At 46.2% G+C, this 14,389-nt stretch overlaps 1 protein-coding gene across 1 annotated transcript in view; it reads left to right on the top strand.

Moving 5' to 3' along the window:
* Window positions 1-14,389, top strand: part of LOC112238770 (general transcription factor 3C polypeptide 1) — a 103,885-nt gene that overhangs the window by 29,494 nt on the left and 60,002 nt on the right. Inside the window, 3 exon segments of the mRNA XM_042315650.1 lie at window positions 11,109-11,275; window positions 11,379-11,470; window positions 13,327-13,480. Coding sequence (XP_042171584.1) covers window positions 11,109-11,275; window positions 11,379-11,470; window positions 13,327-13,480 — 413 coding nt within the window.

Here is a 14,389-nt window from a genome sequence, read left to right as displayed (position 1 = left end):
CTACTTCCTGGTACCTCATCACTGCACCCATCACGAGTAAGGACCCAACATCTTAAATACTGACCCAGCACCTTAAATACTGACCCAACACCTTAAATACTGACCTAACTCTACTTCCTGGTAGCTCATCACTCTGCACCCATCACGAGTAAGGACCCAACACCTTAAATACTGACCCAACACCGACCCAACACCTTAAATACCGACCCAACACCTTAAATACCGACCCAACACCTTAAATACTGACCCAACACCTTAAATACTGACCCAACACCTTAAATACTGACCCAACACCTTAAATACTGACCTAACTCTACTTCCTGGTACCTCATCACTGCACCCATCACGAGTAAGGACCCAACATCTTAAATACTGACCCAACACCTTAAATACCGACCAAACGCCTTAAATACTGACCTAACTCTACTTCCTGGTAGCTCATCACTCTGCACCCATCACGAGTAAGTACCCAACACCTTAAATACTGACCTAACTCTACTTCTTGGTACCTCATCACTGCACCCATCACGAGTAAGGACCCAACACCTTAAATACTGACCCAACACCACCCAACGCCTTAAATACTGACCCAACGCCTTAAATACTGACCCAACTCCTTAAATACTGACCTAACTCTACTTCCTGGTAGCTCATCACTCTGCACCCATCACGAGTAAGTACCCAACACCTTAAATACTGACCTAACTCTACTTCCTGGTACCTCATCACTGCACCCATCACGAGTAAGGACCCAACACCTTAAATACCGACCCAACGCCTTAAATACCAACCCAACAGCTAAAATACTGACCCAACGCCTTAAATACTGACCCAACACCTTAAATACTGACCCAACACCTTAAATACTGACCCAACACCTTAAATACTGACCTAACTCTACTTCCTGGTAGCTCATCACTCTGCACCCATCACGAGTAAGTCCCCAACACCTTAAATACTGACCCAACACCTTAAATACTGACCCAACACCTTAAATACTGACCTAACTCTACTTCCTGGTAGCTCATCACTCTGTACCCATCATGAGTAAGGACCCAACACCTTAAATACTGACCCAACACCGACCCAACACCTTAAATACCGACCCAACACCTTAAATACCGACCCAACACCTTAAATACCGACCCAACACCTTAAATACTGACCCAACACCTTAAATACTGACCTAACTCTACTTCCTGGTAGCTCATCACTCTGCACCCATCACGAGTAAGTACCCAACACCTTAAATACTGACCTAACTCTACTTCCTGGTACCTCATCACTGCACCCATCACAAGTAAGGACCCAACACCTTAAATACTGACCCAACACCTTAAATACTGACCCAACACCTTAAATACTGACCTAACTCTACTTCCTGGTAGCTCATCACTCTGCACCCATCACGAGTAAGGACCCAACACCTTAAATACTGACCCAACACTGACCCAACACCTTAAATGACCCAACACCTTAAATACCGACCCAACACCTTAAATACCGACCCAACACCTTAAATACCGACCCAACACCTTAAATACCGACCCAACACCTTAAATACTGACCTAACTCTACTTCCTGGTACCTCATCACTGCACCCATCACGAGTAAGGACCCAACACCTTAAATACTGACCCAACACCTTAAATACCGACCCAACGCCTTAAATACTGACCTAACTCTACTTCCTGGTACCTCATCACTGCACCCATCACGAAAGGACCCAACACCTTAAATACTGACCCAACGCCTTAAATACCTGACCCAACGCCCCAAATACCGACCCAACACCTTAAATACCGACCCAACACCTTAAATACTGACCCAACGCCTTAAATACCGACCCATCTGCCTTAAATACCGACCCAACACCTTAAATACTGACCCAACACCTTAAATACTGACCCAACACCTTAAATACTGACCCAACACCTTAAATACTGACCCAACACTGACCCAACACCTTAAATACTGACCCAACACCTTAAATACTGACCCAACACCTTAAATACCGACCCAACACCTTAAATACCGACCCAACACCTTAAATACTGACCCAACACTGACCCAACACCTTAAATACTGACCTAACTCTACTTCCTGGTACCTCATCACTGCACCCATCACGAGTAAGGACCCAACACCTTAAATACTGACCCAACACCTTAAATACCGACCCAACACCTTAAATACTCCTAACTTCTACTTCCTGGTAGCTCATCACTCTGCACCCATCACGAGTAAGTACCCAACACCTTAAATACTGACCTAACTCTACTTCTTGGTACCTCATCACTGCACCCATCACGAGTAAGGACCCAACACCTTAAATACTGACCCAACACCTTAAATACTGACCCAACACCACCCAACGCCTTAAATACTGACCCAACGCCTTAAATACCGACCCAACACCCATTAAATACCGACCCAACACCTTAAATACTGACCTAACTCTACTTCCTGGTAGCTCATCACTCTGCACCCATCACGAGTAAGTACCCAACACCTTAAATACTGACCTAACTCTACTTCCTGGTACCTCATCACTGCACCCATCACGAGTAAGGACCCAACACCTTAAATACTGACCCAACACCTTAAATACTGACCCAACACCTTAAATACTGACCTAACTCTACTTCCTGGTAGCTCATCAAATCTGCACCCATCACGAGTAAGTGACCCAACACCTAAATACTGACCCAACACCTTAAATACTGACCCAACACCTTAAATACTGACCTAACTCTACTTCCTGGTAGCTCATCACTCTGTACCCATCACGAGTAAGGACCCAACACCTTAAATACTGACCCAACACCGACCCAACACCTTAAATACCGACCCAACACCTTAAATACCGACCCAACACCTTAAATACCGACCCAACACCTTAAATACCGACCCAACACCTTAAATACCGACCCAACACCTTAAATACTGACCCAACACCTTAAATACTGACCTAACTCTACTTCCTGGTAGCTCATCACTCTGCACCCATCACGAGTAAGTACCCAACACCTTAAATACTGACCCAACACCTTAAATACTGACCCAACACCTTAAATAAATACTGACCTAACTCTACTTCCTGGTAGCTCATCACTCTGCACCCATCACGAGTAAGTACCCAACACCTTAAATACTGACCCAACACCTTAAATACTGACCCAACACCTTAAATACTGACCTAACTCTACTTCCTGGTAGCTCATCACTCTGTACCCATCATGAGTAAGGACCCAACACCTTAAATACTGACCCAACAACACGAAATACCCAACACCTTAAATACCGACCCAACACCTTAAATACCGACCCAACACCTTAAATACCGACCCAACACCTTAAATACTGACCCAACACCTTAAATACTGACCTAACTCTACTTCCTGGTAGCTCATCACTCTGCACCCATCACGAGTAAGTACCCAACACCTTAAATACTGACCTAACTCTACTTCCTGGTACCTCATCACTGCACCCATCACGAGTAAGGACCCAACACCTTAAATACTGACCCAACAAAGGTACTTAAATACTGACCCAACACCTTAAATACTGACCCAACGCCTTAAATACTGACCCAACGCCTTAAATACTGACCCAACGCCTTAAATACTGACCCAACACCTTAAATACTGACCCAACAAACCGACCCAACACCTTAAATACTGACCCAACACCTAAATACTGACCTAACTCTACTTCCTGGTAGCTCATCACTCTGCACCCATCACGAGTAAGTACCCAACACCTTAAATACTGACCTAACTCTACTTCCTGGTACCTCATCACTGCACCCATCACAAGTAAGGACCCAACACCTTAAATACTGACCCAACACCTTAAATACCGACCCAACACCTTAAATACCGACCCAACACCTTAAATACTGACCTAACTCTACTTCCTGGTACCTCATCACTGCACCCATCACGAGTAAGGACCCAACACCTTAAATACTGACCCAACACCTTAAATACTGACCTAACTCTACTTCCTGGTAGCTCATCACTCTGCACCCATCACGAGTAAGTACCCAACACCTTAAATACTGACCTAACTCTACTTCCTGGTACCTCATCACTGCACCCATCACAAGTAAGGACCCAACACCTTAAATACTGACCCAACACCTTAAATACTGACCCAACACCGACCCAACACCTTAAATACCGACCCAACACCTTAAATACCGACCCAACACCTTAAATACTGACCTAACTCTACTTCCTGGTAGCTCATCACTCTGCACCCATCACGAGTAAGGACCCAACACCTTAAATACTGACCCAACACCTTAAATACTGACCCAACACCTTAAATACTGACCCAACTCTACTTCCTGGTAGCTCATCACTCTGCACCCATCACGAGTAAATACCCAACACCTTAAATACTGACCCAACACCTTAAATACTGACCCAACACCTTAAATACTGACCTAACTCTACTTCCTGGTAGCTCATCACTCTGTACCCATCATGAGTAAGGACCCAACACCTTAAATACTGACCCAACACCTTACCCAACACCTTAAATACTGACCCAACACCTTAAATACCGACCCAACACCTTAAATACCGACCCAACACCTTAAATACCGACCCAACACCTTAAATACTGACCTAACTCTACTTCCTGGTACCTCATCACTGCACCCATCACGAGTAAGGACCCAACACCTTAAATACCGACCCAACGCCTTAAATACCAACCCAACAGCTAAAATACTGACCCAACGCCTTAAATACTGACCCAACGCCTTAAATACTGACCCAACGCCTTAAATACTGACCTAACTCTACTTCCTGGTAGCTCATCACTCTGCACCCATCACGAGTAAACACCCTACCCAACACCTTAAATACTGACCTAACTCTAAATCCTGGTACCTCATCACTGCACCCATCACAAGTAAGGACCCAACACCTTAAATACTGACCCAACACCTTAAATACCGACCCAACACCTTAAATACCGACCCAACACCTTAAATACTGACCTAACTCTACTTCCTGGTACCTCATCACTGCACCCATCACGCACCCAACACCTTAAATACTGACCCAACACCTTAAATACCGACCCAACGCCTTAAATACTGACGTAACTCTACTTCCTGGTAGCTCATCACTCTGCACCCATCACGAGTAAGTACCCAACACCTTAAATACTGACCTAACTCTACTTCCTGGTACCTCATCACTGCACCCATCACGAGTAAGGACCCAACGCCTTAAATACCGACCCAACGCCTTAAATACCGACCCAACGCCTTAAATACCGACCCAACACCTTAAATACCGATCCAACACCGACCCAACACCTTAAATACTGACCCAACACCTTAAATACTGACCCATCACCTTAAATACTGACCCAACACCTTAAATACTGACCCATCACCTTAAATACTGACCCAACACCTTAAATACTGACCCAACACCTTAAATACTGACCCAACACCGACCCAACACCTTAAATACTGACCCAACACTGACCCAACACCTTAAATACTGACCCAACACCTTAAATACCGACCCAACACCTTAAATACTGACCCAACACCTTAAATACTGACCCAACACCTGAAATAACACCTTAAATACTGACCCAACACCTCCTAAATACCTCACCCAACACCTTAAATCCGACCCCCAACACCTTAAATACCGACCCAACACCTTAAATACCAACCCAACACCTAAATACTGACCTAACTCTAATACTTCCTGGTACCTCAAATCACTGCACCCATCACGAAATAAGGACCCAACACCTTAAATACTGACCCAACACCTTAAATACTGACCCAACTCTACTTCCTGGTAGCTCATCACTCTGCACCCAACGAGTGACCCAACACCTTAAATACTGACCCAACTCTAAATTCCTGGTACACTCATCACTGCACCCATCACACCCAAGGACCCAACACCTTAAATACTGACCCAACACCTTAAATACTGACCCAACACCTTAAATACTGACCCAACACCTTAAATACTGACCCAACACACTTAAATACTGACCCAACACCGACCCAACACCTTAAATACTGACCTAACACCCTGGTAAATCTGCACCCATCACCTAAAATCCCGACCCAACACCTTAAATACTGACCCAACACTACTTCCTGGTACCTCATACTGACCCATCACAAGTAAGGACCCAACACCTAAATACTGACCCAACACCTTAAATACTGACCCAACACTACTTCCTGGTACTGCTCACACTCTGCACCCATCACCTTAAATATGACCCAACACCTTAAATACTGACCCAACACCTTAAATACCGACCCAACACCTTAAATACCGACCCAACACCTTAAATACCGACCCAACACCTTAAATACCGACCCAACACCTTAAATACTGACCTAACTCTACTTCCTGGTACCTCATCACTGCACCCATCACGAGTAAGGACCCAACACCTTAAATACTGACCCAACACCTTAAATACCGACCCAACGCCTTAAATACTGACGTAACTCTACTTCCTGGTAGCTCATCACTGCACCCATCACGAGTAAGGACCCAACACCTTAAATACTGACCTAACTCTACTTCCTGGTAAATCACTGCACCCAACGCCTTAAATAAGGACCCAACGCCTTAAATACCGACCCAACGCCTTAAATACCGACCAACACGCCTTAAATACTGACCCAACACCTTAAATACTGACCCAACACCGACCCAACACCTTAAATACTGACCCAACACCTTAAATACTGACCCATCACCTTAAATACTGACCCAACACCTTAAATACTGACCCATCACCTTAAATACTGACCCAACACCGACCCAACACCTTAAATACTGACCCAACACTGACCCAACACCTTAAATACTGACCCAACACCTTAAATACCGACCCAACACCTTAAATACCGACCCAACACCTTAAATACACCCAACACTGACCCAACACCTTAAATACTGACCCAACACCTTAAATACTGACCCAACACCTTAAATACCGACCCAACACCTTAAATACTGACCCAACACCTTAAATCCTGGTACCTCAACACCTTAAATCACCGGACCCAACACCTTAAATACTGACCTAACTCTAAATACCTGGTACCCAACACTGCTAAAATCACTGACCCAACACCTTAAATACTGACCTAACACCTAAATACTGACCCAACCTCAATACTGCACCCAACACCTAAATACCCAACACCTTAAATACTGACCTAACACTACTTCCTGGTACCTCAAATACTGCACCCAATCACTGACCCAACACCTTAAATACTGACCCAACACCTTAAATACTGACCCAACACCTTAAATACTGACCAACACCGCCCATCACCTAAATACCAACCCAACACCTTAAATACTGACCCAACACCTTAAATACTGACCAACACCTTAAATACTGACCCCCAACACCTTAAATACTGACCCAACACCCCAAATACTGACCCAACACCTTAAATACGGACCCAATACCTAAAATACCGACCCAACACCTTAAATACTGACCCAACACCGACCCATCACCTTAAATACTGACCCATCACCTTAAATACTGACCCAACACCTTAAATACTGACCCAACACCTTAAATACTGACCAACACCGACCCATCACCTTAAATACTGACCCAACACCTTAAATACTGACCCAACACCTTAAATACTGACCCATCACCTTAAATACTGATCCGACCCAACACCTTAAATACTGACCCAACACCTGACCCAACACCTTAAATACTGACCCAACACCTTAAATACTGACCCAACCTTAAATACCGACCCAACACCTTAAATACTGACCCAACACCTTACATACTGACCCGACACCGACCCAACACCTTAAATACCGACCCAACACCTTAAATACTGACCCAACACCGACCCATCACCTTAAATACTGACCCAACACCTTAAATACTGACCCAACACCTTAAATACTGACCCAACACCGACCCAACACCTTAAATACTGACCCAACACCTTAAATACTGACCCAACACCGACCCATCACCTTAAATACTGACCCAACACCTTAAATACTGACCCAACACCTTAAATACTGATCACCTTAAATACTGACCCATCACCTTAAATACTGACCCAACACCTTAAATACTGACCCAACACCGACCCAACACCTTAAATACTGACCCAACACCTTAAATACTGACCCAACGCCTTAAATACTGACCCAACACCTTAAATACTGACCCAACACCTTAAATACTGACCCAACACCTTAAATACTGACCCAACACCTTAAATACCGACCCAACACCGACCAATCACCTTAAATACTGACCCAACGCCTTAAATACTGACCCAACGCCTTAAATACTGACCCAACACCTTAAATACTGACCCAACACCTTAAATACCGACCCAACACCGACCCAACACCTTAAATACCGACCCAACACCTTAAATACTGACCCAACACCTTAAATACTGACCCAACACCTTAAATACTGAAATACAACACCTTAAATACTGACCCAACACACTGACCCAACACCTTAAATACTGAACCCAACACCTTAAATACTGACCCAACACCTTAAATACTGACCCAACACCTTAAATACCGACCCAACACCTTAAATACCCCAACACCTTAAATACCGACCCAACACCTTAAATACTGACCCAACACCTTAAATACCGACCCAACGCCTTAAATACCGACCCAACGCCTTAAATACCGACCCAACACCTTAAATACTGACCCAACACCGACCCAACACCTTAAATACTGACCCAACACCTTAAATACTGACCCAACACCTTAAATACCGAACCAACACCTTAAATACTGACCCAACGCCTTAAATACTGACCCAACACCTTAAATACTGACCCAACTCTACTTCCTGGTAGCTCATCACTCTGCACCCACCCTAACACCCAATTCCCTACCCCTTTAGCATCCTGTAGGGCTTCAATCTAACTAATGCTCATTTAAGATGTCATCTCTGTTTACGGTGCATTCGGAAAGTATTCAGACCCCTTCACTTTTTCCTGCATTTTACAGCCTTATTCTAAAAATAATAAAACATTTTAAAAATCCCTCATCAGTCTCCACACAACACTCCATAATTACAAAGCAAAAACAGGTTATTTAGACATTTCTGCAAACGTATAAAAAAAAAAACATTAAAAAAAAAGAAATATCACATTTACTTAAGAATTCAGACCCTTTACTCAGTACTTTGGCAGTGTTTACAGCCTCTAGGCTTCTTGGGTAGGACGCTACAAGCTTGTCACACCTGTATTTTGGGGAGTTTCTCCCATTCTTCTCTGCAGATCCTCTCAAGCTCTGTCAGGTTGGATGGGGAGCATCACTGTACAACTATTTTCAGGTCGCTCCAGAGATGTTCGATCTGGGTTCAAGTCCGGTCTCCGGCTGGGCCACTCAAGGACATTCAGAGACTTTACCCGAAGCCAATCCTGTGTTGTCTTGGCTGTGTGCTTTAGGGTCGTTGTCCTATTGGAAGGTGAACCTTCGCCCCAGTCTGAGGTCCTGAGTGTTCTGGAGCAGGTTTTCATCAAATACCTCTCTGTACTTTGCTCTGTTCATATTTCCCTCGATCCTGACTAGTCTCCCAGTCCCTGTCACTGAAAAACATCCCCACAGCATGATGCTGCCACCACCATGCTTCACTGTAGGGATTGTGCCAGGTTTCCTTCAGATGTGACACTTGGCATTCAGGCCAAAGAGTTCAATCTTGGTTTCATCAGACCAGAGAACCTTGTTTTTCATCTTTACATACCTTTTGGTAAACTCCAAGCGGGCTGTTGTGAGCCTTTTACTGAGGAGTGGCTTCCGTCTGGCCACTCTACCATAAAGGCCTGATTGGTGGAGTGCTGCAGAGATGGTTGTCCTTCTGGAAGGTTCTCCCATCTCCACAGAGGAACTCTGGAGCTCTGTCAGAGTGACCATCGGGTTCTTGGTCACCTCCCCGACCAAGACCCTTCTCCACCGATTGCTCAGTTTGGCCAGGTGGCCAGTTCTAGGAAGAGTCTTAGTGGCTCCAAATTTCTTCCATTTAAGAGTGATGGAGGCCACTGTGTTCTTGGGAACCTTCAATGCTGCAGAAATGTTTTGGTACCATTCCCCAGATCTGTGCCTCAACACAATCCTGTCTCGGAGCTCTATGGACAATTCCTTCGACCTCATGGCTTGGTTTTTGCTCTGACATTCACTGTCAACTGTGGGACCTTATATAGACAGGTGTGTGCCTTCACAAATCATGTCCAATCAAATTAATTTACCACAGGTGGACAACAATCAAGTTGTAGAAAGGTCTCAAGGATGATCAATGGAAACAGGATGCAACAGGAGCTGAATTTAGTCTCATAGCAAAGAGTCTGAGTACTTATGTAAATAAGGTATTTCTGTTTTTACATTGCTAAAAACCTGTTTTCGCTTTGTCATTATGGGTTATTGTGATGTCATTATGGGGTATGGGTTATTGTGATGTCATTATGGGGTATTGTGATGTCATTATGGGGGTAGATTGAAGATAGTAGATTGAAAACAATGTTATCCATTTTAGAATAAGGCTGTAACGAAATGTGGAAAAAGTGAAGGAGTCTGAATACTTTTCTGAAAGCACTGAACCTGTTCAGAACGTTGAGATGGAAAGGAATGTTGGAGAACAGATCTGATTGGCTGTCAGGTAGAATAGAGATGGAAAGGAATGTTGGAGAACAGATCTGATTGGCTGTCAGGTAGAATAGAGATGGAAAGGAATGTTGGAGAACAGATCTGATTGGTTGTCAGGTAGAATAGAGATGGAAAGGTTTGTTGAAGAACAGATATGATTGGTTGTCAGGTAGAATAGAGATGGAAAGGTTTGTTGGAGAACAGATCTGATTGGCTGTCAGGTAGAATAGAGATGGAAAGGTTTGTTGGAGAACAGATCTGATTGGCTGTCAGGTAGAATAGAGATGGAAAGGTTTTTGGAGAACAGATCTGATTGGCTGTCAGGTAGAGGACTTGTATCAGATCTATTTCTATCTGTGATGTTTCACGCCCCTAAATATGCCCCTGCTTTCACTTGCCTCCTACCAACCAAAGGTGGAGCCAATCAGGAGCCAGAGCTGGAATCTTGGCTCAGCCCAGTTGAGGAGGAGGAGTCAAAATTCGGTCCTGACGTTTCATTGGACCAGACGGGGAGTATGTTCGCAGGCAACAGCCAAGCGGAGGACAGCGTCACGGTCATCGAGGACATCCCCAGTCAGAAGGTGAGGCTGTGTGTCTCTCAAACATTATGATGTAGAGATGTCTTTAAATCTAGTGCATTAATTCCCTGTCTGAATCCCTGCCCCCCCGTCTCTGTTGGGTCAGGAGCACCACCGCCAGACGTACCGCCTGCTGAAGAGGAAGAACGTGATTGTGGAAGCTGTTCAGAGCCTCAAGATCATAGAGGGCCTCTTCACGTCAGTCACACCACTTCCTGTCTCACTGGGATTTGTTGTTAAAAAATACAAATAATAATTCTCAATCTGATTATATTGTTCTTCTCATCCCCCCTCCTCCCTCTTTCTGTCCCCTCTCTCTGTCCCCTCTCTCTGTCCCCTCTCTGTCCTCCCTCTTCCTTCTGTCCCTCTTTCTGTCCTCTCTCTCTGTCCCTGTCCCCTCTCTGTCCCCTCTCTGTCCCCTCTCTGTCCCCTCTCTGTCCCTTTCTGTCTGTCCTGTCCCTCTCTGTCCCCCTCTCTCTGTCCCCCTCTCTCTTTCTGTCCCCCCTCTCTGTCCCCCTCTCTCTGTCCCTCTCTGTCCCTCTCTGTCCCCTCTCTCTCTGTCCCCTCTCTCTGTCCTCCTCTCCCCCTCTCTCTGTCCCTCTCTCTCTGTCCCCTCTCTCCTCTCTCTCTCTTGTCCCTCTTTCTCCCTTCTCTCCCTCTCTTCTGTCTCCCTCTCTCCCTCTCTCTCCCTCTCTGTCCCTCTCTCTCCTCCCTCCTCCTCTCTCTCCCCCTCCTCCTCTCTCTGTCCCTCTCTCTCTCTCTGTCCCTCTCTCTCCCCTCTCTCTGTCCCCTCTCTCTCTGTCCCTCTCTCCCTCTGTCCCTCTCTCCCTCTGTCCCCCTCTCTCCCCTCTGTCCCCCTCTCTCTCTCCCCCCCTCTCTCTGTCCCTGTCCCCCTCTCTCTGTCCCTCTCTCTCTCTGTCCCCTTCTCTGTCCCTCTCTCTCTGTCCCTCTCTCTGTCCCTCTCTCTCTGTCCTCTCTCTCTCCCTCTCTCTCTGTCCCTCCCTCTGTCCCTCTCTCTGTCCCTCTCTCTCTGTCCCTCTCTCTCTGTCCCTCTCTCTCTGTCCCTCTCTCTCTCTCTCTCTGTCCCTCTCTCTCTGTCCCTCTCTCTCTGTCCCTCTCTCTGTCCCCTCTCTCTGGTTCCTCTCTCTCTCCTTCCTCCCTCTCTCCCTCTGGTCTCTCTGTCCCTCTCTCTGTCCTCTCTCTCTGTCCTGTCTCTCTCTCTGTCCCTCTCTCTCTGTCCCTCTCTCTGTCCTTTCTCTCTGTCCCTCTCTCTCTGTCCCTCTCTCTCTGTCCCTCTCTCTCTGTCCCTCTCTCTCTGTCCCTCTCTCTCTCCCCTCCCTCTCTCTGTCCCTCTCTCTCTCTGTCCCTCTCTCTCTGTCCCTCTTTCTGTCTCTCTCTCTCTCTCTCTCTTCTCTCTCTCTGTTCTCCTGTCTCTGTCTCTCTCTCCCCTGCTCTCTGTCCCTCTCTCTCTCTGTCCCCCTCTTTCTCTCTCTGTCCCTCTCTCTCTGTCCCTCTCTCTCTGTCTCTCTCTCTCTCTGTCCCTCTCTCTCTGTCCCTCTCTCTCTCCTCTCTCTCTCTGTCCCTCTCTCTCTGTCCCTCTCTCTCCCCCCTGTCCCTCTTTCCGTCTCTCTCTCTCCTCTCCTCTCTCTGTCCCCTCTCTCTTTCCCTCTTCTGTCTCTCTCTCTGTCCCTCTCTCTGTCCCCTCTCTCTCTGTCCCCTCTCTCTCTGTCCCAAGAAGGGGTCTCTCTGTCCCTCTCTCTGTCTGTCCCTCTCTCTCTGTCCCTCTCTCTGTCCCTCTCTCTCTGTCCTCTCTCTCTGCCCTCTCTCTCTGTCCCTCTCTCTCTGTCCCTCTCTCTCTTCCCTCCCTCTCTCTGTCCCTCTCTCTCTGTCCCTCTCTCTCTCTGTCCCTCTCTCTGTCCCTTTTCTTTCTTTCTCTCTCTCACTGTCTCTCTCTCTTTCCCTCTCTCTTCTCTCTCACCCTCTCTGTCCCTCTCTCTCTCCCCTCCCCTCCTCTCTCTGTCCCTCTCTCTCTCCCCTCCTCCCTCTCTCTCTAGAATCCAGAGGTTGGTTCAGGATGAGGAGAAGGTAGATGGTGTGAACACTAAGTGTTGTAAGAAGTCTATCCTTCGTCTCATCAGATCTCTGTCTAAAGAGGGAATGCTCAAACTGTTCAGAACCACTGTTATACAGGACGGAGTCAGCAAGAAGGTACACACACTGCACACACACACACACACACACACACTGCACATACATCAGATCATCAGATCTGTCTAAAGAGGGAATGCTCAAACTGTTCAGAACCACTGTTATACAGGACGGAGTCAGCAAGAAGGTACACACACTGCACACACACACACACACACACACACACACACACACACACACACACACACACACACACACACACACACACACACACACACACTGCACACACACACACTGATCTCTCAGATCTCTGTCTAAAGAGGGAATGCTCAAACTGTTCAGAACCACTGTTATACAGGACGGAGTCAGCAAGAAGGTACACACACACACACACACACACACACACACACACACACACACACACACACACACACACACTGCACATACATCAGATCTCTGTCTAAAGAGGGAATGCTCAAACTGTTCAGAACCACTGTTATACAGGACGGAGTCAGCAAGACAGGTACACACACACACACACACACACACACTGCACATACATCAGATCTCTGTCTAAAGAGGGAATGCTCAAACTGTTCAGAACCACTGTTATACAGGACGGAGTCAGCAAGAAGGTACACACACTGCACACACACACACATACATCACACACACACACACACACACACACACACACACACACACACACACACACACACACACACACTGCACATACATCAGATCTCTGTCTAAAGAGGGAATGCTCAAACTGTTCAGAACCACTGTTATACAGGACGGAGTCAGCAAGAAGGTACACACACTGCACACACACACACACACACACACACACACACACACACACACACACACACACACACACACACACACACACACACACACTGCACATACATCAGATCTCTGTCTAAAGAGGGAATGCTCAAACTGTTCAGAACCACTGTTATACAGGAC

Source organism: Oncorhynchus tshawytscha, unplaced genomic scaffold (assembly GCF_018296145.1).
Source record: "Oncorhynchus tshawytscha isolate Ot180627B unplaced genomic scaffold, Otsh_v2.0 Un_scaffold_3215_pilon_pilon, whole genome shotgun sequence".
Lineage (NCBI taxonomy): Eukaryota > Metazoa > Chordata > Actinopteri > Salmoniformes > Salmonidae > Oncorhynchus > Oncorhynchus tshawytscha.
This window is presented reverse-complemented; position numbering and strand designations above follow the sequence as displayed.